Source organism: Durio zibethinus, chromosome 9, assembly GCF_047325235.1.
Source record: "Durio zibethinus cultivar Kanyao isolate XHJ-2024 chromosome 9, ASM4732523v1, whole genome shotgun sequence".
Lineage (NCBI taxonomy): Eukaryota > Viridiplantae > Streptophyta > Magnoliopsida > Malvales > Malvaceae > Durio > Durio zibethinus.
Genome location: NC_143170.1, coordinates 1,723,058 through 1,747,272, shown reverse-complemented (window position 1 = coordinate 1,747,272; position 24,215 = coordinate 1,723,058). Strand labels below are relative to the sequence as shown.

General features: G+C 31.4%; 3 protein-coding genes across 4 annotated transcripts; 1 reads left to right on the top strand and 2 right to left on the bottom strand.

Moving 5' to 3' along the window:
* Window positions 1-795: 795 nt before the first annotated feature.
* On the bottom strand, window positions 796-1,711 carry LOC111315011 (uncharacterized). Its single transcript, XM_022916635.2, has one exon. It carries the CDS (start codon window positions 1,635-1,637, stop codon window positions 873-875), a length of 765 nt encoding a protein of 254 aa, XP_022772370.1. The 5' UTR covers window positions 1,638-1,711; the 3' UTR covers window positions 796-872.
* A 15,190-nt stretch (window positions 1,712-16,901) lies between these two features.
* Window positions 16,902-21,072, top strand: LOC111304759 (acetylornithine deacetylase-like). Of its 2 annotated transcripts, XM_022901678.2 has the most exons (10): window positions 16,902-17,275; window positions 18,163-18,407; window positions 18,528-18,636; window positions 19,197-19,335; window positions 19,414-19,471; window positions 19,549-19,566; window positions 19,725-19,847; window positions 20,005-20,158; window positions 20,241-20,274; window positions 20,771-21,072. In XM_022901678.2, the coding sequence occupies exons 1-10, from the start codon at window positions 16,946-16,948 to the stop codon at window positions 20,872-20,874; spliced, it is 1,314 nt and encodes a 437-aa protein (XP_022757413.1). In that variant the 5' UTR covers window positions 16,902-16,945; the 3' UTR covers window positions 20,875-21,072. The 2 variants fall into 2 exon arrangements, with proteins under 2 accessions (XP_022757413.1, XP_089621458.1); XM_089765332.1 differs by lacking the exon at window positions 20,241-20,274 and having other exon boundaries at window positions 20,005-20,215; window positions 20,771-21,004.
* A 73-nt stretch (window positions 21,073-21,145) lies between these two features.
* Window positions 21,146-24,215, bottom strand: LOC111304767 (uncharacterized). Its single transcript, XM_022901689.2, has 9 exons — window positions 23,824-24,215; window positions 23,289-23,440; window positions 22,875-22,970; window positions 22,709-22,771; window positions 22,360-22,428; window positions 22,175-22,277; window positions 22,009-22,080; window positions 21,597-21,685; window positions 21,146-21,471 (listed from the first exon to the last, which is right to left on the bottom strand). The coding sequence occupies exons 1-9, from the start codon at window positions 24,116-24,118 to the stop codon at window positions 21,319-21,321; spliced, it is 1,092 nt and encodes a 363-aa protein (XP_022757424.1). The 5' UTR covers window positions 24,119-24,215; the 3' UTR covers window positions 21,146-21,318.

Below are 24,215 nucleotides of genomic sequence, written 5' to 3'. Positions count from 1 at the left end.
CACACACACTTCACGACCTGGCTTAGTAATAATTAACTATATATATCTTCTCTGCAGGTATTCACTTCTACTCTCAAAAATAATATTAAGAACGAAAAGAACTGACTCTTTTGGTATAATTATTTCCATTTAGAATGAAGAACCTCTCTCTACAGCCAGTTTCTCTTCATCAAGAAGTAAAATTATAAGGAGAAATGATAAACACCTGATCAGGAGGTACATACCAGTTAATAAACCAAAGGGTAGCCTTCCCTGAAGAGCAATATTAATGCATTTTAAGTTATGGATATGAACCCTTCCTTGAATTGCTTACATAGCCTTATCTGTCTTTTCTCAGTGTTATGCATACATATTTGGTAAAAGTACTTGCGTTCCCAAGTGACTAAAAATGCAGAGACAAATGGCATTTCTGTAGTTTTATGTGAACAAGAGGCTTGAATCTTGTATGCTGTAGCTAGCCTTAATAGAAATATCAAACAATCCCCACGGAAATATATGCCCAGGGAGACACTGACTTACTCAGAAAAACCTGTCACAGAAAATGACACTCCACTGCAAACTTTATCAGTCTATCGCTCAAACCCTAATCATGATTTCATTTATAATTCTTCTTAAAAATAATAAATCCTTCTTTTTCTTTCGATTTACAGGCTGCTTTGCTTTTCCTTTCCTTTCCTTTCCTTTTTCCTTAGCTTCACACATGGTAAATGAAAAATTATCAATCAATGAAAAAACAAAAAAATCTCACACACCAAGTTAATCAAAACTATCTTATACATTCCATTGGCACTCGTTCTTCCTCAAACTGGCAAATATATATAAAGAAAGTTGCACACTCACACTCTTTGATTTTTCTTCGACTTTTTTCTCAGTCAAGATGTTGTTGGTCTATGCCCTAGTCGAAGCTCCAGATCAAGCTCTTCAATGGATGTGTCCTTGCAGTTGCTGCTGATATTGTTGCCATCATTGAGATTATTATCCGCCGATGTCGTTGAAGGTTCAGCTTTGGCTGAGTATCGGAGAGAAGGAGAAGAATTGTTCGATCCCGGAGGCGTTACCTGAAAATTTATAGGCGGTGCTGCTGCCATCAAGTTGTTAGAGGAATATGGTGAAATAGAGAGAAGAGTCGAAGGTGAATCAATGGAGCATGCATTCATAGGTGGAGAAGGGAAAACCCCAATAGGGTTAGGTAATTGGTAGAGGTGGCAAAAGCCCCCATTTGTGGTGAATTCTTGAGTCGGGATTAAGAGAGTAGACGAGGACGTAGTTGTAGAAGCTGATGAGGTTGGATTGCTTAATGTACCAGTACCAAGCTGTGTTTGGTGAAGCCGAGCCCTGTCACGGCGGTGCACATTCATGTGACCCCCAAGGGCTTGAGCTGAACGGAATTCCCTTCTGCAAAAAGTGCAAGTGTAAGACCTTGGCGGCCAAGTTGTGCCCATGACATTACCTGTGTCCTCGGCAAAGGCCCTAACCTCCCATGAATCATCGTCTGCTTCCTGAGGTTGCCCCTTAGTGTTCCACATCCACGAACCACCCGTTAAGTTTGGGTCAGGATGATGTTGCTTCTGATTTTGCTTAGATTGAGCTAACCTTTGAAGTGGGGTCAATGAGAGAAGGCCAAGCTCAGCAGCCATGGTACGATAAACATTTAAGATGGGAGATAGAGAGTTGATTAGGAATGCAATGGGGAAAATGGGTTAAATATAGAGTGGGAAATGAGGATGGGTTTAAAGAGGGAAATGTACGTAGAGACAAAATAAAACCCCAACACCGGGCATATCACCCAAATCTTGTACCTAGCATTCGGATTTTTGCAACATTGACATTCATAATAACTTTGCCCGCTCAACTGGCTATACTGTTACTCTCTGTGCACAAGGACAATGTCATCCTTTGGCTGCAACGCCAACTATTGTTTACTGGTTCAAATATCTCATGTATTTCCTGCTCTTCAATTTCGATTTTTATGGGTGGCACTTCGCAATAAAATCTTAAATGCATCAAACCCATATAGCAAAAAGCAAGACTTGGATGAAGTTTCTTAGATGAAGTTTCTTAAGTTACGTTCATCAAGTTCCCCATTAAAAATGATTAAATAAAAATTAATAGATAAAAAGATTTTATTACATAGATCAAATATATAAAATTTTAAAAAATTTTAATAAATTTATATATATTTTTAGATAAATATTTTTAATAAAAATATTAATAAAATTTTTACTGTTAAATAAGTATTGATTAAATTTAAATTATAAATAATATTTTTAACATTTTTTATATATTATTAATTTTCACATTAGATTCTATTAATTTGTCGATTTGAATTTTTTATTAAAATTTTTATTAAATCATTTTTCAAAAAAAATTTCATAAACTTCATTTAAAAAACTTCATATAAGTTTTCTCCATTAATTCGACACCCTCTAAAAGTTTGTTTGAACTTTGACACTCTCTTTTGATATGTAATAAATAAAAAAGAAGATACTCTTTTTTATTACTCTATCAGCATTTTCTGTGTCTTTGGGTAAAATTTCTTTATTAATTAGCTATAAAGAGCAAAAAGAAGTCACTTATTGTACCATGAATGAATTGCTAAGAATTCAGACTTAATATAATGATTATTAACTTTTTTTAAAAAATTTCATAATCTAAAACATAATACGATAATATGATACATAAATATAATATAAAAGTTATATAATTTAAAATTTTAATAATTATTATATATAGATTTAATAAAATCAAAAAATATATTTTATAATTTTATTTGATACGAATTATAACATATAATTTTCGTGTTGTACACGATAAACAAATTTTAATATTTTATACAATATAAATACAAAATTCATCAAATCTATTTTCTTTAAGAAAGTTACAAGTTTTAAATTTCCCCGTATGGATAAAACTAAGGAAAATAAAAATGTATTTTGTGATTGATCTCCCAAGGTTTCACGCTGCTTGCATTTCCGCCATATTTTCCTATTTTGAATATCCAGGGTTTTCATCAAATCGTATATTCCAATTTATTTAGTTTGTAAATATCAACCAGCTGCCTCTCATTAATTTCATATTATTGCCACATGGTACAGAATTAAACATATACAAATTAATCATCCTCAACAAACTTTCCTGTCAACCTGAGATTCAATACAAACAGTATATCTGTTTTTTGGGATACATGCAATTAACCCTTTGTAGCGATGCGTTAAGCGATAAATTTGTTTAGCTAATGTGTAGTTGTGGAAAAATTTAATGCTTCATTGGAAGTTTTCCGTAATATAAAGTCATTAAGGACAATATGTAATATATTGGTATATACCACCAACCATGTACACTGCAATAATGCATTAACTGATATATCTTCAGCTTAATTCTTGCAATTTTGATTCACCTTTTTTTTTCCCATTTCGAGTCCTCAGCCAAAGAAAAGTATTGTAGCATTGATAAAAGGTTTCATTCATACCTTGCAATTTTCATAGAGATATTGTGACCTTTGATAAATTAATTAACATTTGATCATTGTATCTATAGTGTTAGTTATTAAATTTGTCTGTCAAAACTTTAGTAAGAGAGGGTTTGGGCTTGGGTTTCCACATTTCTTTTAGCGGGTGGGATATGGGGATAAAGTTGTAAGAGGAAATGCACTAGGCAAAAGGGAGGCACGGCTGGTTGGGACTTGGAAGGGTAGGCTAACCTTTTCTCTGGCTTGCAGTGCTGATCAGCTAATCTGTTTTATCTTTTCCAATTTTGTTTCCTTTTGCTAATTTTTTTAACTTTTGGGTGTAAACGTAGGCTTATGTCGCTTCTGTTGTACTGTATTCGGCCTGCAATGCAGCCGTACTTCCTACAAAGCTGCAGCAGCTTCGCCACACAGCTAGCCAGCTTTCCCCTTAATAGCCAAAATCAAAACCAAAGTAACAAACATTCCCCTAAAGTCAGATAAATGCAAAAGTTAAAACCCTTTTCTTGTTTTCTGATCTGAACTGTGCCCTCTCTGTCACCTCAAAACAAAACTTACTTGGGCGAGAGCTCTTTGCCAAAATTTTAAACTTAAACTATCATCGCATGTGTATTTCTCTGTCAAACTGTACCGTAGTAAGTAAATGATCACGCATTTTTTAACCATATAATGGAGAGTAATTAATTGATATATATTTGTGGTCCATTCTACTCAAGAGAGATGAACAGTGACCCACCAAAACTCATGGCCTGAAATTGGATCTTGCTAAGCTAGCCATGTGAAGGCTTCATGACTTCATCTGTATCATGTGGCACTGTTAAAGAAGAAGCACACCATTTTTTTCCTTGCAGAACTGCAGGCGATTTTACAGTTAGTTTAGCTACATGAAAATTTAAAGAAAACCAAAAATTAAATGCTTGAATATCATAGTACGGTGCCCAACATGGAATAATTAATCCACTCTGGATCTGAAATAAACATAAGCAAAAAGGATTAATTAACCTGCAAAAACAGGGAAAGTACACAATTACATATCTCTGTTTAAAAGGTACATAAGAACCTATATTCTTTATTCGTTCTTAAATTTTGATATTATATATAGTTTCCAATCCAAGCCAAGAATTAAATTTGGTTTGCTAAATAAAATATCAGTTTATTTTTTAAGATGGGCCATTGTTAGGTTAATAAATAGCAGTGCGCAGGATAACTAATTAATGTTATATATATACTTATATAATATGATATAGTTGAGTTGGTGTCACTTTATAACTCAATGTTACTTATTATCATAACATATAGATTCGTAAATCTATAGCTAAATTTAACAAAAAAAATCGTCATCAATTTTTTTACTAGATATGATTGGCTACTTAAAGAATTTATGCTCTTAAGGAGCTCCTAAGCTTGACCAATAGTCCTTAAAAGAATAGGTTCAAATCTACTAACCAAAACAAGGTTTGAGAGTTCAGTTACATATGAAGAAGGTTATAGCGCCCATCCAAAGGATAGTACCATATTATTTAAATTTATCTGTAGGTTTGGAGTCTAATTATTTCAAATTTTTATGTTGAAATATTAGAAATAATTTATAAGATTCTTCCATCAATCTAGTAGAATTCCTAAAAATATTTTCTCACCTCAAGAGTATTCAAGGATCTCATTTGTTTCCTTGAAGAAACTTTATCATCGGAAAAAGATTTATTTATTATTCTTTTTTATCGAAAATATATCTAATTATTCTACCATTTGGGCCAAATTAGAAATATTTTTTTTTATTTTTAAATTTTTCACAATTTGGGCCTATTTAGATTTTTTTTTCGGTTGGATTTCTAAATTTTTCACCATTTGAGTCAATTTAGAAATATTTTCTTTTTTCAAAATTTTTAAAATTTTCACCATTTGGGCTTATTTAGAAATTCTTTCTTTTTTTTGTTGGATTTCTAAATTTTTCATCATTTGGGTCAATTTAGAAATATTTTCTCTTAATTTATTTTTTTGTCTTCAAAAAGAAAATAATATGATAATTATTTTTTATTAAAATTTCATTTAAATTCTTCCACCATTTAGGACAAATTTAAAGAAATTTCTCACCTAGAGATTTCTTAAGAATTTACCATTTGAAATTTTTAAAAATCTCATCATTGGATAATTATCAAATATTTTTAACCAAAATTGGAAAAGAATATAATTACTTTTATTGAAATTTCATCTAAATTATTCCACCATTTGGGACAAATTTAGAGAAAATTTTTCACTTAGAGATTTCTTAAAAATTTACCATTTGAAATTTTTAAAAATCTCATCCTTGGATAATTTGTACTTAATTCCAAAATTTTTATCAATATTTTTTATTTTTTTATTTTTCTATTTTTTTGTTTTGAAAATAAATATTAATTATTGTTATTAAAACTTTATCTAAATTATTCCACCATTTGGGATAAATTTAGACAAAATTTCTCACTTAGGAATTTTATAGAAATTTACCATTTTGAAATTTCTATAAATTCCATCATTGGATAATTAATATTTATTCTCAAAATTTATTTTATTTTTTTACCTTTTTTATTTTTATTTTTTTAAAATTTAATCATGCAAAAATACTCAAAATAAATAAATAAATAAAGTAAAAAAAATACTCAAAATAAGAGGCGGCTCGACTCTAATGGCTACAGCACGGCTCGGCTGCAAGAAGAAAAGCTAGAATGGCTTAAAAAGTGGCTTCGCTTGGCTCGACTTGAGATAAAAAGTGAAAAAAGTCGTTAGAATCTGAAAATTTTTTAGATTTTTTATAAAAAAAAATAATTTTAAACCCCAAAAAAATCTAAAATTTTCTTGATTGCTTTCTCTAATTTTTGCCTCTTTTTCCAATTTTTTTTTTTTTTGTGTCTATGTGATCTATATAAGCATGTATTTATAAAATTCTAAATCTGAGAACTCCAATCCATAAAGGAATCTCAATTTTCTTTGAATTTCAACCTTAAACCCAACTTTAACTTTACAACCCAATTCAACAATTCACATAAACTCAACTATCTATTTTTTATTTTTTTTTATTTTTTATTTTTTTATTAACAAAATTAACCTAAGTAGAACCCTGGACAAATTAAGGTGTCTATAGCTACCTCTTTTTGCGTATTTTCTGTACAACTGAAATTGTGCAAACATATAGACAACCCAATCAACTTAACACATATTTTTTGTTTTTATTTTTTATTTTTGAAAAAGTAAACAAAGTTCATCTAAATAGAAGCTCAACGACTTTGAAAAAAATAAAATGCTCCTCTAAATAGAAGCATCACAACTTTGAAAAATAAAAATGCTCCTCTAAACAGAGGCACCATAACTTTTGAAAAATAAAATGCTCTTCTAAACAGAGGCACCACAACTTTGAAAAAATAAAATGCTCCTCTAAACAAAGGTACCATAACTTTGAAAAAATAAATTGATCCTCTAAATAGAGGCACCACAACTTTGAAAAAATAAATGTTCATCTAAACAAAGGCATCGTAATTTTGAAAAATAAATTGTTCCTCTAAATAGAGGCATAACAACTTTGAGAAAATAAATGCTCCTTAATGATCATGTCTAGAAGAGCCGTAGATCAGTTCTGATGAAATTTGTAATGAAAACTCAAAGATTCACAATTTAAGTTCAAAAATAAAATGTTTAGATTCGCAAGAACCTTTTAACTTCGTAAGAATTCACTGAAATTTGATTCTCAAAATTTTAGTTTCATAAGGATTCAAATTTGTAAGATTTCAAGATTCACATTTGTAAATTGCAAGATTCGCATCCAACATTTAAAGATTCTCATTTAAATTTTGAAGATTCACATCCAAAAGTTCAAAGCTTCTCATTCAAGTCTAAAAGCTCACATTTGACAAATTTTAGGGTTTCACATCTTAAAGATTCTCATTTAAAATTTAAATATTGATATTCGATAAATTTTAAGTTTCACACCTCAAAGATTCTCATTTAAGTTCGAAGATTCACATTCGATAAACTTTTAGATTTCACACCTCAAAGATTCTTATTTGAAATTCAAATATTTAAAAAATTCTCAATTTCTTTTTCAAGTGACTCAAAATTATGCATACAATGAATGTCATGAACAATAATGCAAATATTTTCTTAATGATACAAATGCAACCATCTAAATTCTCACAATGTCATATTCTTAACCATGATTCAAATGTACACTGCATAATGCAAATGCATATCCAAACCAAATTTTTATACATGCTTTAAAAAATAATGCCAACGTTATGCATGTAATGCAGATATCAATGTCATGAAATTTTAATCAAAATGTGGTAATATGATCTTCAAGACTCCACCATCTCACGTTTTCTCCTTATTTAGCTTTTCAACACTTTGGAACAAGTTTCATTAACTGTTCATCATTATTTGCATCACTTTATCACCATTCATAAGCTTCTCAACACTAAAAATTTCAAAATAAGTTTCATCCATTGCCCCGTATCATTTAATCACAACTCATAAGATCCTCAGTAATAGCAATTTTAGCATAAATTTCATCCGTTGACCTATACTATTTTCACCACAATTCACAGGCTTTTCAATACTAGCCATTTTAGAATAAATTCTATCCTTTGATTCATATTATATTCATCACTTGATCACCATTAATAGGCTTCTTAACATTAGCCATTCCAAAATAAATTTTAGTCATTGATTCTTATCATTTGATCACCTTTCACAAATTATGTTGATCAATCAATCATCACATTCGTTATTTAGTCACATCATGTGTCCTTTTAAATCATCTTTTCAATTATTTTTTACTCTTTATCATCTTGAATTTCTTTTAAAGGAATGCAAGAATCTTTTAAGTATATATTCATTCATTCATGATCATTTCAAATCATGACAAATATAATACAATCATATATTTTCTTGATTTACTCTGAAAATGTAACAATAAGAGAGCACAAGATGAATCACAGAAAAGGTAATCAATGAAGAATGACTCTAGTACAAAAATAATTAGGCAAATAAGCAAATTCAAAGCATGACCTTAGGAATGGTATTGAACAAATGGAGTAATAATATCCAAACAATGAATACTCAAATAATTCTTAACATTAATCTAGAATTTTTTAAAAAAAACTCATTTCATTGACTTTTGAGATCATTTTTTAGCTCATTGAACTTTGTCCCAGCTTTAAGAAATCTTCAAATGTCTTTAACCTTTCTTCATGTGTCTAACTCTCAACTCAGAGATTTTCTATCCTAAATTATCCTTTCAGATTTTTAATTTAAATCTTCCTTTTATCTTATTTTTATCTTTTTTCCATTCTTTTATTTTTTATTTTTTCTTCTTTTTCATCTTTTTTCATCCATTAGTGGTATCTCTCACACTTCAATCTCTAAAGCAATGTAGCATAATTTCATTCTTCCATCACGAGCATGCCTTAGTCTAACATATGATCATTCAATTCAAGCATTCACACTTGATCCAAATTAACTTTAAAGGTTATAATGTAGGCCATGGTGAGGGATCATGAAAGAAATGAGTAAAATAAGCTTAAAATATGTGTTTAAAAGGTCCAAAATCAAAGGATCATTTCTCATCATTTGAAATAACTTGACATTTTGCCCCATTCCACATCATTTCCTTACTTTTTTTTTTTTTTCATCCCATTCCTCACAAAAGAATTCTCATTACTTTACCTCAACTTGTTTGTGGTATTTTTTTTTATTTTTCTTTTCTTTCTCTTTTTGAGATCTTTTATGATCTTTTACCTTTTAAAAAAAAAATCTCCTAATGTAGAGGGTGATCTTTGGTTAAAATTTTTTTTAAAAAAAATTATAATAAGCTCAAAGGGGTAGCAATGAATGGTTTTTTGAATGATAAAATAAAGATGGCTATTTTTCATATCAAATATGAATGCTTTCTTTAAACTTTATCTATTGAACAAAAATAAATTCATGGATCTTTGCATATTTTCAAGACATATCTATTCCACATCTGCTAGTAGCTAACTTTTTTTGCTTAAATAGTTTTCTTAGAACAATGTGAATGAGTTCTCAAAATTAAATTTTAGAATTATTGTTATTATTGTCTAAATATTCATTATCTAAAATTTAAGAATGAGAATAAAAAGTTATGAAAGGTGACAAAGCATGGAATAATGGTTGAATGAAAGAGAAAATATAATGAAACGCATTAACTTACCTTTTATTAAAATGATAACAAATGAAATCTTATTGCCTAAAAAAAATCCTAAAATGACAAGTAACATTTAAAATTATGCCCTCATGCGATCAAGTGAAGGATCTTTTTTTATCATATGGCTCCCTAATTCATTGCAGCTCTCTAGGCCTTTTTGGATCAACATGTTTTTTATTCTCACTCAAAGCATTGATATTGTGATTAAGCAATAGATTACCACTAACATTAGGTGTTGTTGCTCTTCTTCAATCAAAATTTATCATTTCATCATTGATTAATCATTGCACTTTATACTTTAGGATAGTACAATTCTCTATAAAATGATCAAAAATTTCATAATGGTAGTTACAGTGGACTGTAAAATTATACCACTTGAAATAAGGTGGCTTGAGTGACTCCACATGGTTAGGGGTAATCAAGTGGTTATTATAGAGCTTTCAGTATAATTTCATATAAGTTATGAGAATTGGATCAAATATGGGCTTTTTTCGAGTAATTCATTATTTTTATGAACCATTTGCTGGGCTAGCAGGACGAATTTGGGATCTTGCGAAAGGTTGAATGTTAAGATTATATGTGGGAGCTTGGGGGCTAAAAATAGGCTGGTATGTTGATGGATAATATGGTAATAGGGCTGGTTAGTATGGGTAGTGTCGTAATAGTTTTGTGTCCGTCGACAAGCTCTATTTGGTCGAAAATAGGCTGGTATGTTAATTTATTTTTTTCGAGAATAAATTTTTTTTAATAAATAAAAAAATCAAGGGAATTATTTTTTTGAACATAAAAAATTGGACTATTTTTATCAAAATCAAAGAATAACACGTTGTTAATTGGTACCATTTTTTTACGGACGTTGTGGGGGTGCTAATCCTTTCTCACACGTAATCGACTCCTGAACCCAGACTGTTTTGTAGATCAAAAAATTATCTTTTTAAATAAATTTTAATTAATTTTAAAACTTTATTAAAATGATATGTTTTAATAGGTGGCCAATCACACCTAGCCAAAAAAGATTGGTAACGATTCCATTTTTTTAAAATTCTGTTCTGTTCTATATTTTTTTTCATATTTTTTGTATTATTTCATATTTTTTTTGTATTTCATATTTTATACTTATACTACGTATTTAGTACTTCTAGATAGATTGATGTCTACAGGTAGGATAATGTATTGTTCACAGTAGAATATTATGGGGAATAACCTTGCGGTAGATAAAGTTGATAACCCTTGAATTGTCTATCAAAGTTCACAGCTTGAGCTTCGATCTCTTTTTTCTTTGACATCTTATTGGTTTCTCCTCCTTTCAACTTATCATTTTTAATGGCATTCTCAATTATTTCACCTAAGATCACCATGTTAGTAAAATTTTTTATTGCATTTCCTATAATCTTTTCATAATAAGAAGATTTCAAGGTGCTGACGAACAACATTGTAGTTTCTTTCTCAATCAGAAGAGGCTGCACTTGAGAAGCAATATCTTTCACTTTTTGGCATATTTCTTAAATAATTCATTTACCTTTTTTTCTATGTTCTGTAAGGATAAGCGATCAGGGGTTAAGTTTATAATGTACTGGTACTGATTAATAAAGGTATAGGCCATATCACTTCAAGAACAAATACAAGTCATGTCCAACTGGACATACCACTTAACAGCAGAGCCTATAAGGCTATCTTAGAACACATGCATTAATAATTTTTTATTATTAGCATAAGCTGTCATATTTTTACAATACATGGTAATATAAGTCTTCAAACACTTTGTACTATCATACTTCTCGAACTCTGGTACTTTGAACTTCAGAGAAATAACCACATCTGAGACTAAACAGAGCTCAGCAGCATCCGCAGAACCATAAAAACCAACTTCTTTCATTGCTCGCAGCCTCTCTTCCAACATACTAATCTTTTGGTCAGTTTTTTAGTCCCTCAGTGACTCACCCCCTTTTGATTTTAATTTTTTGTTCTTCTTTGGATCATCCAAATCTGGGACCTAAACTAGTTCTACTGTATTTTCTATAAAAATAGGATTTATATAACTTTGATATTATCCAAGATTTGAAGCTGATGTCATTTCAGGGTATGTGTACCCTACAGGATAGGTGAACTACTATGGTAGTGAACCTTGTGCTGGTTGGGCTTGATATAACCCAAAACCAAAAAGGTACAGTGGGTCATCCATCTCTTATGATATATGGTCTTATTGATTAGTACTTTATTCTATACATTTCTCCTTGTTTAATTTGTTCAAAGCTTCTAAAATCCTATTCAACTTTCTTTCTAACTTATCTTGAGCTTTATTTATCCTCTCGAGATGATTAAAATTTTTTTGTTCTATTTGTCTAGCTTGAGTTCTTGTGTTGTACTGATGAGTTGGGTTTTTGCTTAGTGGAGCTATCCTTAAACCTTAAGTACCATAATTATGATAAAAAATGATACGCTTTATGCTTTATGTTTGGTATGTTGATGCATGAATGAAATGTACATTTTTATGGATGAAATAAAAATGATGCAGATGTAGAATGCTACATATGACAATGAAAATGATGCATGGTATGGTAATGCAAATGCACAAAGTTAAACAAACAAAATAATTAGATCACAAATGGTTTCTTCTTGTGTCCTAACTTTGGGTTATATCTATCAATAAGTAGGAAGGGCTATATTTTAAGGCTGGACTCTTAAGTGCACACTATATGTTGGGTTATGAGATTTTGACCACTAAAAATTTTTAAATTGTTTCTTACATCATAGTCCATCACAGACTAGTAAGGTAGTCCAATTCTCACCCATCACAGGCTATCAACGAAAAAATTCAATTTGAGTGAGAGTATTTCACTAGCCATTATAGAGATTATCATCTCACGAGAGCGTAGATATTTTACTCCCTCTTAAGATGGATAGAGCTCAGGTATAGAGCTTATGTTTGACAAATGCATGTGATAGTATGTGTGAAAGAACATATAGGTTTCTTGCCCCAAAAATAAAATACAAGATAAAAAAAATGTTAGTAAACAAATAACACAAAGCGTAGATATTTTACTCCCTCTTAAGATGGATAGAGCTCAGGTATAGAGCTTATGTTTGGCAAATGCATGTGATAGTATGTGTGAAAGAACATATAGGTTTCTTGCCCCAAAAATAAAATACAAGATAAAAAAAATGTTAGTAAACAAATAACACAAATCATCACAATTTAAAACCATCAAACCAAAGGATAAGATATATTCAAAAATTATGGCTTGAGACTCTAGCTCCTCAGTAGAGTCGTCAAATTATCATAACATATAAATCCATAAATTTATAGCTAGACTTAACAGAAAAAGTAACCATCAATCTTTTTACTATGTGTGATTGGCTACCTAAAGAATCATGCTCTTAAGGAGCTCTTAAGTTTGACTAAAGGTCCCTAAAAAAATAAATTATGGTCTACTAACCAAAACAGGGTTTGAAAGCTCGGTTACATGTGAGGAAGGTTATAGCACCCCCATATGTCTATCTAAAAGATGGTACCATATTATTTTAAATTTATCCATAGGTCTTGAGTCTAATGGTTTCAAATTTTTATATTAAAATATTAAAAATAATTTATAAGATTCTTTCATCAATTTGGTATAATTTTTAAAAATATTTTTTTATTTCAAGAGCATCTAAAGATCCCATTTGTTTCCTTGAAGAAACTTTGTTGTCAGAAAAAGATTTATTTATTATTATTTTTAAATATATTTAATTATTTCACCATTTAGGCCAAATTAGAAATATTTTTTTTAATTTCTAAATTTTTCACATTTAGGCCTATTTAGAAATTCTTTCTTTTTTTTTTCTTGGATTTCTAAATTTTTCACCATTTTGGTCAATTTAGAACTATTTTCTTTTTATTTATTTTTTTATCTTCAGAAAGAAAATAATATGATAATTATTTTTTATTTAAATTCTTTCACCATTTGAGATAAATTTAAAGAAATTTTTCACCTACAGATTTCTTAAGAATTTACCATTTGAAATTTTTAAGAAATTTTAAGAATCTCATCATTGGATAAGTATCAAATATTTCAACTAAATTTAAAAAAGAATACAATTACTTTTATTGAAATTTTATCTAAATTATTTCATCATTTGAGATAAATTTAGAGAAAATTTCTTACCTAGAGATTTTTTAGAAATTTACCATTTGAAATTTCTAAAAATATCATCATTGGGTAATTTGTACTTAATTCCAAAATTTTTATCAATATTTTTTATTTTTTATTTTTCTATTTTTTTTGTTTTGAAAATAAATATTAATTATTGTTATTAAAATTTTATCTAAATTATTTTACCATTTGAGACAAATTTAGACAAAATTTCTCACTTAAGAATTTTATAGAAATTTACCATTTGAAATTTCTATAAATTTCATCATTGGATAATTAATATTTATTTCCAAATTTATTTTATTTTTTATCTTTTTTATTTTTATTTAAAAAAAATTAATCATGCAAAAATACTTAAAAAATAAATAAATAAAGTGAAAAAATACTCAAAACAAGAGACGGCTTGACTCTAATTGCTATAGCACAGCTCGATTGCAAGAAGAAAAGCTGAAATGACTTAAAAAGTGGCTTCGCTTGGCTCGACTTGAGACAAAAAGAGAAAAAATCGTCGAAATCTGAGAATTTAAAAAAAAAAAAAATTTTAACCCCAAAAAAATCTAAAATTTTCTTAATTGCTTTCTTTGATTTCTACCTCTTTCCCTAATTTTTTTTTTGTGTATCTATGTGATCTGTATGGGCATGTATTTATAAGATTATGAATTTAACAACTCCAATCTAGAAAAAAAATTTTAATTTCTTTTAAATTTCAACCTTAAATCCAACTTCAACTTTACAAACCAATTCCAACAATTTCACATAAAATCAATTATCTTTTTTTTTATTTTTTTTATTTTTTATTTTTTATTTTTTATTTTTTTATTAATAAAATTAATCTAAGTAGAACCCTAGATAAATTAAAATATCTACACTTATTTAAAAATATTTTAAAATATTTAAAACTATATATACTTTCACATATATGTAATAAATTCAATATGTATGTACGATAATACTGAAATATTTTTGCAGAGTGAGTACTGAGTAGTGTTGGACCACTTCACTTTTCTCCTAAATTGTCTGCATTGATGTTCGAGGAGTACTTTCATACAATTACAAGATCCGATTGTAATCTCCTTATCTTTGTTTGAGTTAAAATGTTTGCTCCGATTTTGTCTCTCGTTGTTGTTTCATACTGCAAGTAATTTTACAAGTACATTTTCACACATAATTTTTATGATTTTAATTCGGGGTAAAAAGAAGTAAAAAATCTAAAAATCGATTCAAAATTATAATATTTAACTTCATTCAAATTGATTTTTTTATTTAATTCAAATTAAGATTGAATATTAAATATATTAGATCAAATTTTAGATAAAAATGTGAAAAATAAAAAAAAAATGAAACGAAATTGTATTATGTATTTTTTAAATTTTTATAAAATAAAAATAATTATTTTATATATAAATTTATTTAAATATATTAAAATTTTATTAAAATAACATATAAAAAATAAATTTTAAAAACTTGTGAAGTAAATCAAACTGATAAAATTTGAATAGAATAAACTAATTTCAAAAAAATTGGTTCAAATTTAAATTGGATTATGCATTATCACTTTTAATCTTTACCCATCCCATTTATTTGTATATCTTTTTTTATTTTCTGTAGTACCTTAGAATAGGTTCGTTTGGCCATTAGATGATGTGTTTACGTAATCTTTTTATTTATGCTTAGAAATCTATCTCAAGTGATGAATCCAACTATTTACAACTGACTTTTTTTGGGGGGATTTTGATATCATTTTGTGATTAGGAGCCAATGTAGTTTTTCCTAGAAAATGCTCGTCCACAATGGGAATTGGGGAAGGAGGGTGGGGTGGAGTGGGACTCGCATCACTGACGAAATGGAGTTCCTTATGAGAAGATGCTGAATCTATGTTTGAGACCTTCGTTTCTTCAACTTCTTACTGCTGAGGCCATCATCGTTTCAGCCTTTGCCCCTGTCTTCAACCCCACCAAAATCCATAGCCAGCTAAGTCACCACATTTATAGGTCTGAGATGATTTTAACTACTTGCTCTCTAAGTCTAACCCACCCTTGCTTGGTCCCCTCCCCCCCTGATCTCCACTCTCCATCTTACCCCTGTGGATCATACATGATTATTAATCATCATTAATTCATCACACACACAAACATAAACCACCGAAAAGAAATCCATCAACCGTGAATTGACTGTCCTCCTAATTCATTTATAGCTCCTCTGCAACAGGTTTTTCTTACTTTTCTTTGCTGAAATATTGAAAACCCCATTTGACTAAAGCTAGTACTTTTAAATACAAGAAATGAAATCCTCTTTAAAACCCTGCTCCGGTGGTTAGACTTACAAGTAATTCACCCTTTTTTTTTCTTCTTTCTCTTCGACACCTGGGAGAAGCTGAACAGGGAAAGCCTAAAGCGCAGTAATATCGACCAAGATTCTGATTGTTAAAAGTTAACATCTACATGAATGGTGGGGTCGTTTAGTTAAGAGTTTAAAAAAAAAAAAAGTAATCAAAGGCAGAGACTGAGAAAAAAAAAAAAAGCGTGCGTAGGAAGGTGGGTTTTGAGGAAAAGTCATGGTCAGTGCATGGGGCTCATTTTCCCAGGTCATCCCCCAAATTAAAGTCAGTAATCATTGCTTTCGCTTATCTTCATCTGCATGGGAAGCCCGTCGCTTTTTCTCTCCCTTCGCTGGTCCTTCCTTTAACAGTCTCTGTTGCTACAATGACACTTCTTCTATGATTAGTATTATATATAATTGAATTATGATCAGTGAAGCTGTTTGACCTTTGTGGATTAAATATATGGGATCCAACGTTATTAATTGTTCTCTCTCGTCAAAACATCCAGAACACTATTTAAAAAAGCTGGGCTCCCTTTAGGTTTTTTGGTCTAAAGTTTCCCAAAATTTAGGTGAGTCATGAATTGTGTTGCAGCGGTCTGGGTCATACAAAAAAGGCCCATTTCATTTGAATTGAGTAAAGATCAAACAAGCTCAAATCAAATTTCAATCTTTTTGCATTGGACCAGCCTTTAGCCCAAGTAGGTCAAGCTATTTTCAATGGTAAATATAAATTAAACAATATATTTACGTTTAGATATAAACCTGCCGTTTCCAGAGTCCAAGAGTCAGCTTCTGAAACGCAAACTCTCCCCTGTTTCATTCAAGTCTCCAATGGCAACTTCCAACGTGAAACAAACTCTGGGCAACCTAAATGAGGAATCTTTTGTGTCACTTCTAACAAAGATCATAGGAGAATCTATGTTCCTTCAAAACAACCCTCCGGAACTGATCCCAGAAGAAGACAGGGTAGTTAAGCATGTGCTAGATTGTCTCCTCCCTTACAGTACAACAACTGGAGCAGGACCTTTGGTTGTTAACCATGTTACTTATTTCCCTGGAAGAGGCAATCTCATTGTGGAGTATCCTGGGACTGAGCCTGGGAAGATCTTGTCTTTCGTTGGGATGCATATGGATGTTGTCACTGCCGATCCCAATGATTGGGTATTGACTCTCTTTTACCTTTCAATCTTTTTTTAATCCAAAACTTGGTTTTTGTTTAAAAGTTTGAATCTTTTATGGCTTTTTAAAGGGATGGTTGTTCTGGCGTTCGGGGTTTTATTTCTTATTTTCTGGGTATGTGTTCTATAGAACAATAATTGGGGTGGTAATTTTTTTTCCTTTTTTTTTAATGTGGGTTTGTGAATTGGTGAATATTAATTTTTTCATTGGTTTGAATTTGGGTTTTCGGACACCAAGATCTGACTGATTGAAATTAGCTTTAGCAACACTCTTTTTTTCTTGGAATGAAGTTAATTTGGTTTGCATTTTCATTTTTTCTTTTTATTTGTTGTTTATGTGGTTGATTTGAATTGGTTTTCCATGCTTAAGGATTGATTAGTTACAGTTCCCATTTTGTCTTCATGGAGAAAAAATAAATATTTCTTGTATAATCACTGTATTTGCACTGCTTTCTACAAATTTTCGTTTTGTATCTCTCTTCTTATTAGTAGGATTGGTGAATCAACCTAGACTTTGTTATGTTGACTTCTGTGGGTAAAACTCAGCTTCTGCAAATGTCATTCACTTATCTTGAAGCTCAACTTTTTTTAATGAATTTAATTTGGTTTTCCACTGAGGACTACTGGTGTCAAGCTCTTTTTAAAATTTGATATGGTTTCTTCAGAATTTTCACCTTCTCGTTATGTTGATGTTACCCCCTCTGCATACACTCTTAGTCAGTAGCAAGTCTAGACACATTGTCAATTGATATTAGCCATTTCAAGTCATTTACAGTTTGATATTAGATTTTGAATTATTTTAGCTAAATTTTGAATTTTTCAGCTGAAATGCATAGATGGTTGTACATCATATGATAACTGTATTTGCAGGATTTTGATCCTTTCTCATTAAGCATTGATGGTGATAAACTTCGTGGCCGTGGAACTACTGATTGTTTGGGACATGTTGCCCTTGTAACTGAACTCATGAGGAGACTTGCTGAGATAAAACCGAAACTAAAATCAACTGTTGTTGCAGTTTTTATAGCCAATGAAGAGAACTCTGCAATAACCGGAGTTGGTGTTGATGCACTGGTGAAAGATGGTCTGCTTGATAAGCTAAAGGGAGGCCCCCTGTGAGTACTTTCATTTCACAAAGAAGAAATGCTGAGTCTTTGTAGCATGAAGCATGTTGGGATGTGATGGTTATGTTAAAAGAATCATTTTTAACATTATTTGTCCTTATGATTTCACAGTTTCTGGATTGATACAGCGGATAAACAACCTTGCATTGGTACTGGTGGTATGATACCCTGGAAACTTCATGTGACGGGGAAGCTTTTTCACAGTGGTTTAGCACACAAGGTATACTTTATTACCACATTTGTTATGTTGTCTATGTAAAGATCATTTCCTGCAAAACCATAAGCTATGGAGTTTAAACCTAAGTCCCTAGGTAGAAGGAAAGATAAGGAACACTGAATGTTAAATCTGAAAATTTTATTTCACCATGAAATATCTTTGATTATAATATATTTAAACTTTGTCTCCAAGCAAATGACTTGTGGCCATAAATTAATTGACTTCTGGAACCAACAATATTATGACCCATAACCCCATAGGTGGATTCACTTCTATACCCAACAAAGTCTCTAAGACATAAAATTGTCTAACTAAAATCAAATAATACCTTATAAAGAAAATAGAAAATCCTAATATAACCTATAAAAAAAGTTGGTGCTTATTTGTTTTTCTGAAAGAATAATAGTCTGTGTTTAACCTTGAGAATCTCTCTATGAAACTTGTGTGCAATTAGAAAATTTTAGCAGACAGATTTTCTGGTTCTTGATGAGAAAAAGGAAAGATAGTCATGTTCTTCCATTCTCCATGTTTTTATTAACTTTGAAGTTGTTCATTACCTGCAGGCTATAAATCCATTGGAGCTAGGCATGGAAGCACTTAAGGAAATCCAGCTACGGTTTTATAAAGACTTTCCACCCCATCTGCAGGAGCAAGTATATGGATTTGCTACACCATCAACCATGAAGCCAACACAATGGAGTTGTAAGTTTTAAACCTTAGATTAGCAAGTTATTCTCAAGAATAAAGTTAGTTCATTAATGAAATTCTTCTTTAATTCAGATCCAGGTGGTGGAATCAATCAAATACCTGGAGAGTGTACAATAGCGGGAGATGTCAGGTTAATTATATTGTCATTTGCAGAGCCTGTTGATATAAAATGTTATCTTACTAAAGCCCTTTTTTTGTGGATTGCAGGTTAACTCCTTTCTACAAGTAAGTAACCCTTCTATTACCCAAAAGATCTCATCAACCTTGGTCTGTTTAATTTTCATTCTTTCAGTAATCTATTGGTGGGAGATTACTGCTTTTTTTCCTAACAAAATTGCTAGTCAATATTTTCTTCTTTGAAATATTATCAAACTCTATTGCAGTGTAAAAGATGTAATGGAGAAGCTACAAGAATATGTAGATGACATAAATGAATATACGGACAAGCTAGACACACGGGGTCCAGTTTCAAAATATATCCTACCTGATGAAAACCTTAGAGGAAGGTATGTCCTTTTTTCCTCTTTCTTTGTAAAACAAACTTGTTCTAGTGTTGTCCATTTATTTTATCTGTTCAAGAAGAATCATCTTTTTGTGCTAGTCTTTCTCATCCATATTTCTTTATATTGTTTTTAAGAAGTTATATGGTACTTTGATTTACAGCCTTACACTGACTTTTGATGAGGCTATGTCTGGAGTTGCTTGTGATCTTGATTCTCTCGGCTTCCATGTATTGTGCAAAGCAACTTTAGAGGCAGTTGGACATGTGAAGCCTTACTCGATTACTGGAAGTTTGCCACTCATTCGGGAGCTGCAAGTGAGATAGATCCCTTTTAGCTGTTCCTTGCCTTCTTTTAAACTGTCATTGGTTGAGGTAATTTTTCCTCATTTTTTGTCAGGATGAAGGTTTTGATGTTCAAACTGCTGGTTACGGTATGACAACATTATTGCATTTGTACATTTTGTATTTAAGTTATCAAAGTCTATTGCAGATGTTTAGCAAGAGCCTTTACATATTAAATTAATGTTTAAGATAATTACAGTTGGATACATGCCAAAGGAGGCCATGCGACCGGATTATGTAGCAAGAAGCTACTATAGTCCCAATTTGCATGGAAAGTGAATCTGTTTGCAGGCAAATGGCGTTACATGGAGGGTTATGGTTAAAAAATAGAGAGATATGGCTCTTTGCTTTTTTTGAATAATAATATTTCTATAGGATGCCATGCCATGATATCTATTGAGTTAGGCTACCTATATAGAGAATTTGGGCTAATTTTTTGTTCTTGTCTTATTCTATTTGCTTTCAGAATTAGCTGGATTCGACTGAACGGAATCATTAAAACTTATATATAGTGTTTTACTGTTGGAACAGATCTGGATTCTTGAATATCTAACATGCTTCATTTTGCAAACATTTTACGTACAGGTTTAATGGCCACGTACCATGCCAAGAATGAGTATTGCCTTCTTTCCGATATGTGCCAAGGCTATCAAGTTTTTACCAGTATCATCTCCCAGTTAGAGGATTGAGACAAAGCATTAGACATTAACTAGCTAAAGATCATATCATAATCATTCCCCCATAAGTGATGCGACATAATCATATGTCATTTGATTAGCTTATATAATAAATGTTACGAGGTAGGCCCCGATCGCACAATGTTTACTGTTTGTTTGTTTAATGTGGATTTTGCTCGTTTGGTTTCTAAAAGCACCCATTTTTATCTATTTCTGTTGTTCTTTCGGCCTTCGGCTGAGTTGTTATGTAAGAAAACTGGCTCAAGATGAAGTTAGCAAGCAGTGGGGCAAGGAGGGAGGTTTCTTTGTCCTTTGAAAATGGAAAAGTGGTCGCCTTCTTTATACAACGTATTTTTACAGTACACAGCAATCCTAATCCATAATGTTTCTACTTTTTCTAGACTCTGTAATTTACAAAATTCCTCCATTCCTCAGTTGTTACTCATCAACAGCTCCTCATAGTTTGTTTGAGTTCTTTCCTTCTGATTCAAGCTGTTGAATTCTCTGGCGTAGCCTACGCCGGTGGTCATGTATCTTCCAAAGACCATGTCCCAATATGACTGCGGAGTATATACCATGTGTGATAATAGGTGCAAGAATATTGTTTGTCTGTCAAAAGTTGCATCAGAATATAAAGAACCCAAATAAGTTAGCTGTTCTTATAAAAAAAATAAATGAGTTGTTGCATCATTTTCAATTGATTCATCAACTACTTTAATAATGTGACATGTTACCTCTATCCATTCAAATCCAAGGTAAAGGGCCAATATTCCTTCCAAAAGGGGTGAGTAGATCTTTTTCATTTGTCTCCTCTCATACCAGGCTGCAGCATGTTTACCAAAAAAAGGATCAGAGATGAATACTTGAATAGAAAATTAGTAGCTGATTACAATTTTAAGTTGCCATGTATGCTTCCCAGAAGGTTTTTTTTGCCTATAACTTCCATGCATACATAAATTATAGGTTATATTAGTTAGATCTATTGGTTCTATGGTGATGCAATCATAATCTGGACAGATTTTGGTGTTTTAACTCTTTATCAATGGTATAGGTCTGGCTCAGGGTCATGAAGACAGATCATCCATTTCAAACCTTACATGAGAAAAATACCATTGAATGAATGATATTTTAGGGCAGAGTGAGCACCTGTGAATAGCTTTTTCAGTTCCTCACGAGCAGAACGAGATCGTTTTACTGGTGCAACTATATAAGTAGGATCTGAAGTTGGGAAAAAGAAAAGTAACAACTAAATAAAAACTGAACTTGAGGATAACTAAAAAGGTTTCTCAAAAAGGGCAGTGACAGAATCTACCTTTGGGAGAGGCAGCCACATAATAAAGAGAACCTGTAAGAGCAGCTGTTATTACAGCTGCAAATGCCTGAGCAAATGGGACAAACGGTGGCAGCACACCAGTCTGCAATTTTGGAGGAACAGAAAGAGTCATTAAATTTATTACCACAGAATAGAAAGTATGATTTCTAGAATAGAATGTATACCAGCGACGCCATTCCTCGAGTATCCGAAACCAACTCAGTGCCTCTAAGGAATATATCAGCCAATGCTCCCTGTTTTTTTCAAACACAAGTGATTCTATTCAGTTGATTGACATTATGAGTAGTATGGAACTGAGAAAAGAAGCTCACAATTCAGATATCAAAGATATGACAACTTCAACATTAAAATTCAACAAGTATGTTATAGCTTCCTGAGAAGATTATAGCAGAATAATTACACAAGTTTGAGAATACCATATCTCCTGGATGTAAATAATTTTAATAATTTCCGTGTAAGTAATTCAACATTTTACATAATACAATAAAAAGGAAATTTTTCAAGATGACAGACCTGAACAGCAGCCCTGTAGAAAAGCTCCTCTCCGACTGAGCTGGCAGCAACCATAAGTATGAACTGCAAAATTTGTGCAAGGTGAAATCAGTACCTCATTGCTTCAGTACAGATGAAGCATGTGAAAGGGGATATCTAAGCAGCAAACAAGTGTAAGATGATTTACCTGCCAAGGTGACATTCCATAAAAGAAGCTCCTTAATTCCTCATCCTCAACGTCTCTTATTGCACGAGCATGAGGAGATACTTTCACTACTTCATCCTGTGAAAATGCAAGTTCATAACAATATAAGCAACAAATTCAAAAGACACACTTCTGAACATGAAAGTAAACTGAAAATTCATGTATAAATTTGGATTTTATAAACTTAGAAAACTTGATCCGAACTAATTCTACACTCTTTCTAATCATAGACCCAAATCTAGTCTTTCTCAAGATGTGAAGAGCATAAAAAAAGAACATGGTAAACCCTTTTCACCCATAAAACTCATACATAATGAATTTTGTTTACAGTCAAGATTGAATAAGCAATTTGGTACAGAGCCAACTATAAAACTGACAAGCAAACAATGAACATACATCTAATATGAAAAGAAGGGCCATGATCGGAGGAGCTGCATAGCCAAGTCCTTCAAGAATGGCATCTAATGAAGGATGAAAACCTCCCATGCTGTCAATTCCAGTAATTGAGCATATAAACCTCCCAGCTAGAGCCATTGCTCCATATATCCCTAAACAAACATACAAAAAAAAATTAAATAAATAAAAATCCATCCTATTCCATTCTTCATATATGCAGCTTTTATCCTCTTTAAGTACTAATTATTCTGTTTTAAGTAATCATGAATTGCAAAAAAAGGAACTTTCCAACTTTACTTTACTTCCTTGGACCATTTGCTTTAAAAGACTTTCCCTTTTTTCCCGTTTCTTCCATTTTTAGAATCAAAGGCTAAACAAAAAAAATGGCCTTTTCCGCAAAAGCACTGCTTACTGAAATTCAAAAGGAAAAGAAATAAAAAGTTAAGGCTTTTTACCTATCTTTTCCGCAAACAAAGTTTTTCTTTTTTCAATAAAACCCAAAAACAAAAAGGAAACGGAAAGTGGGAAATGTTACCGATTCCATAGCTGAGTCTAACAACAGCACCAATCTTATCCCAAACGGGAAAATCCGCAGCTTCACCAAAGCTCCGATCCAGTGATGTCACTTCCATAGCACTTCCACTAAACCTTTCTCTCTCTTTAATCACATTTTCACCACTCCGTTCCACGGATGCCTTCGCGCACCGTACCGGCATGCTCCTCTTCCTCACCCCAAATTCACAAAGCAACTTAACATTCGATGCGGAAGAAGAAACGCAAAATGAACCAAAGTACGACGTCGTTTTCAATGATAGTATCGGAACCTCCATAGACTACCCTTTTCTTTCTGCTTCTCACTTCTTCTTAGTCGTCGTCGTCGTCTACGTCGTTGAAAAATATTGGCCGTACGTGTCCTGTTTGGATATA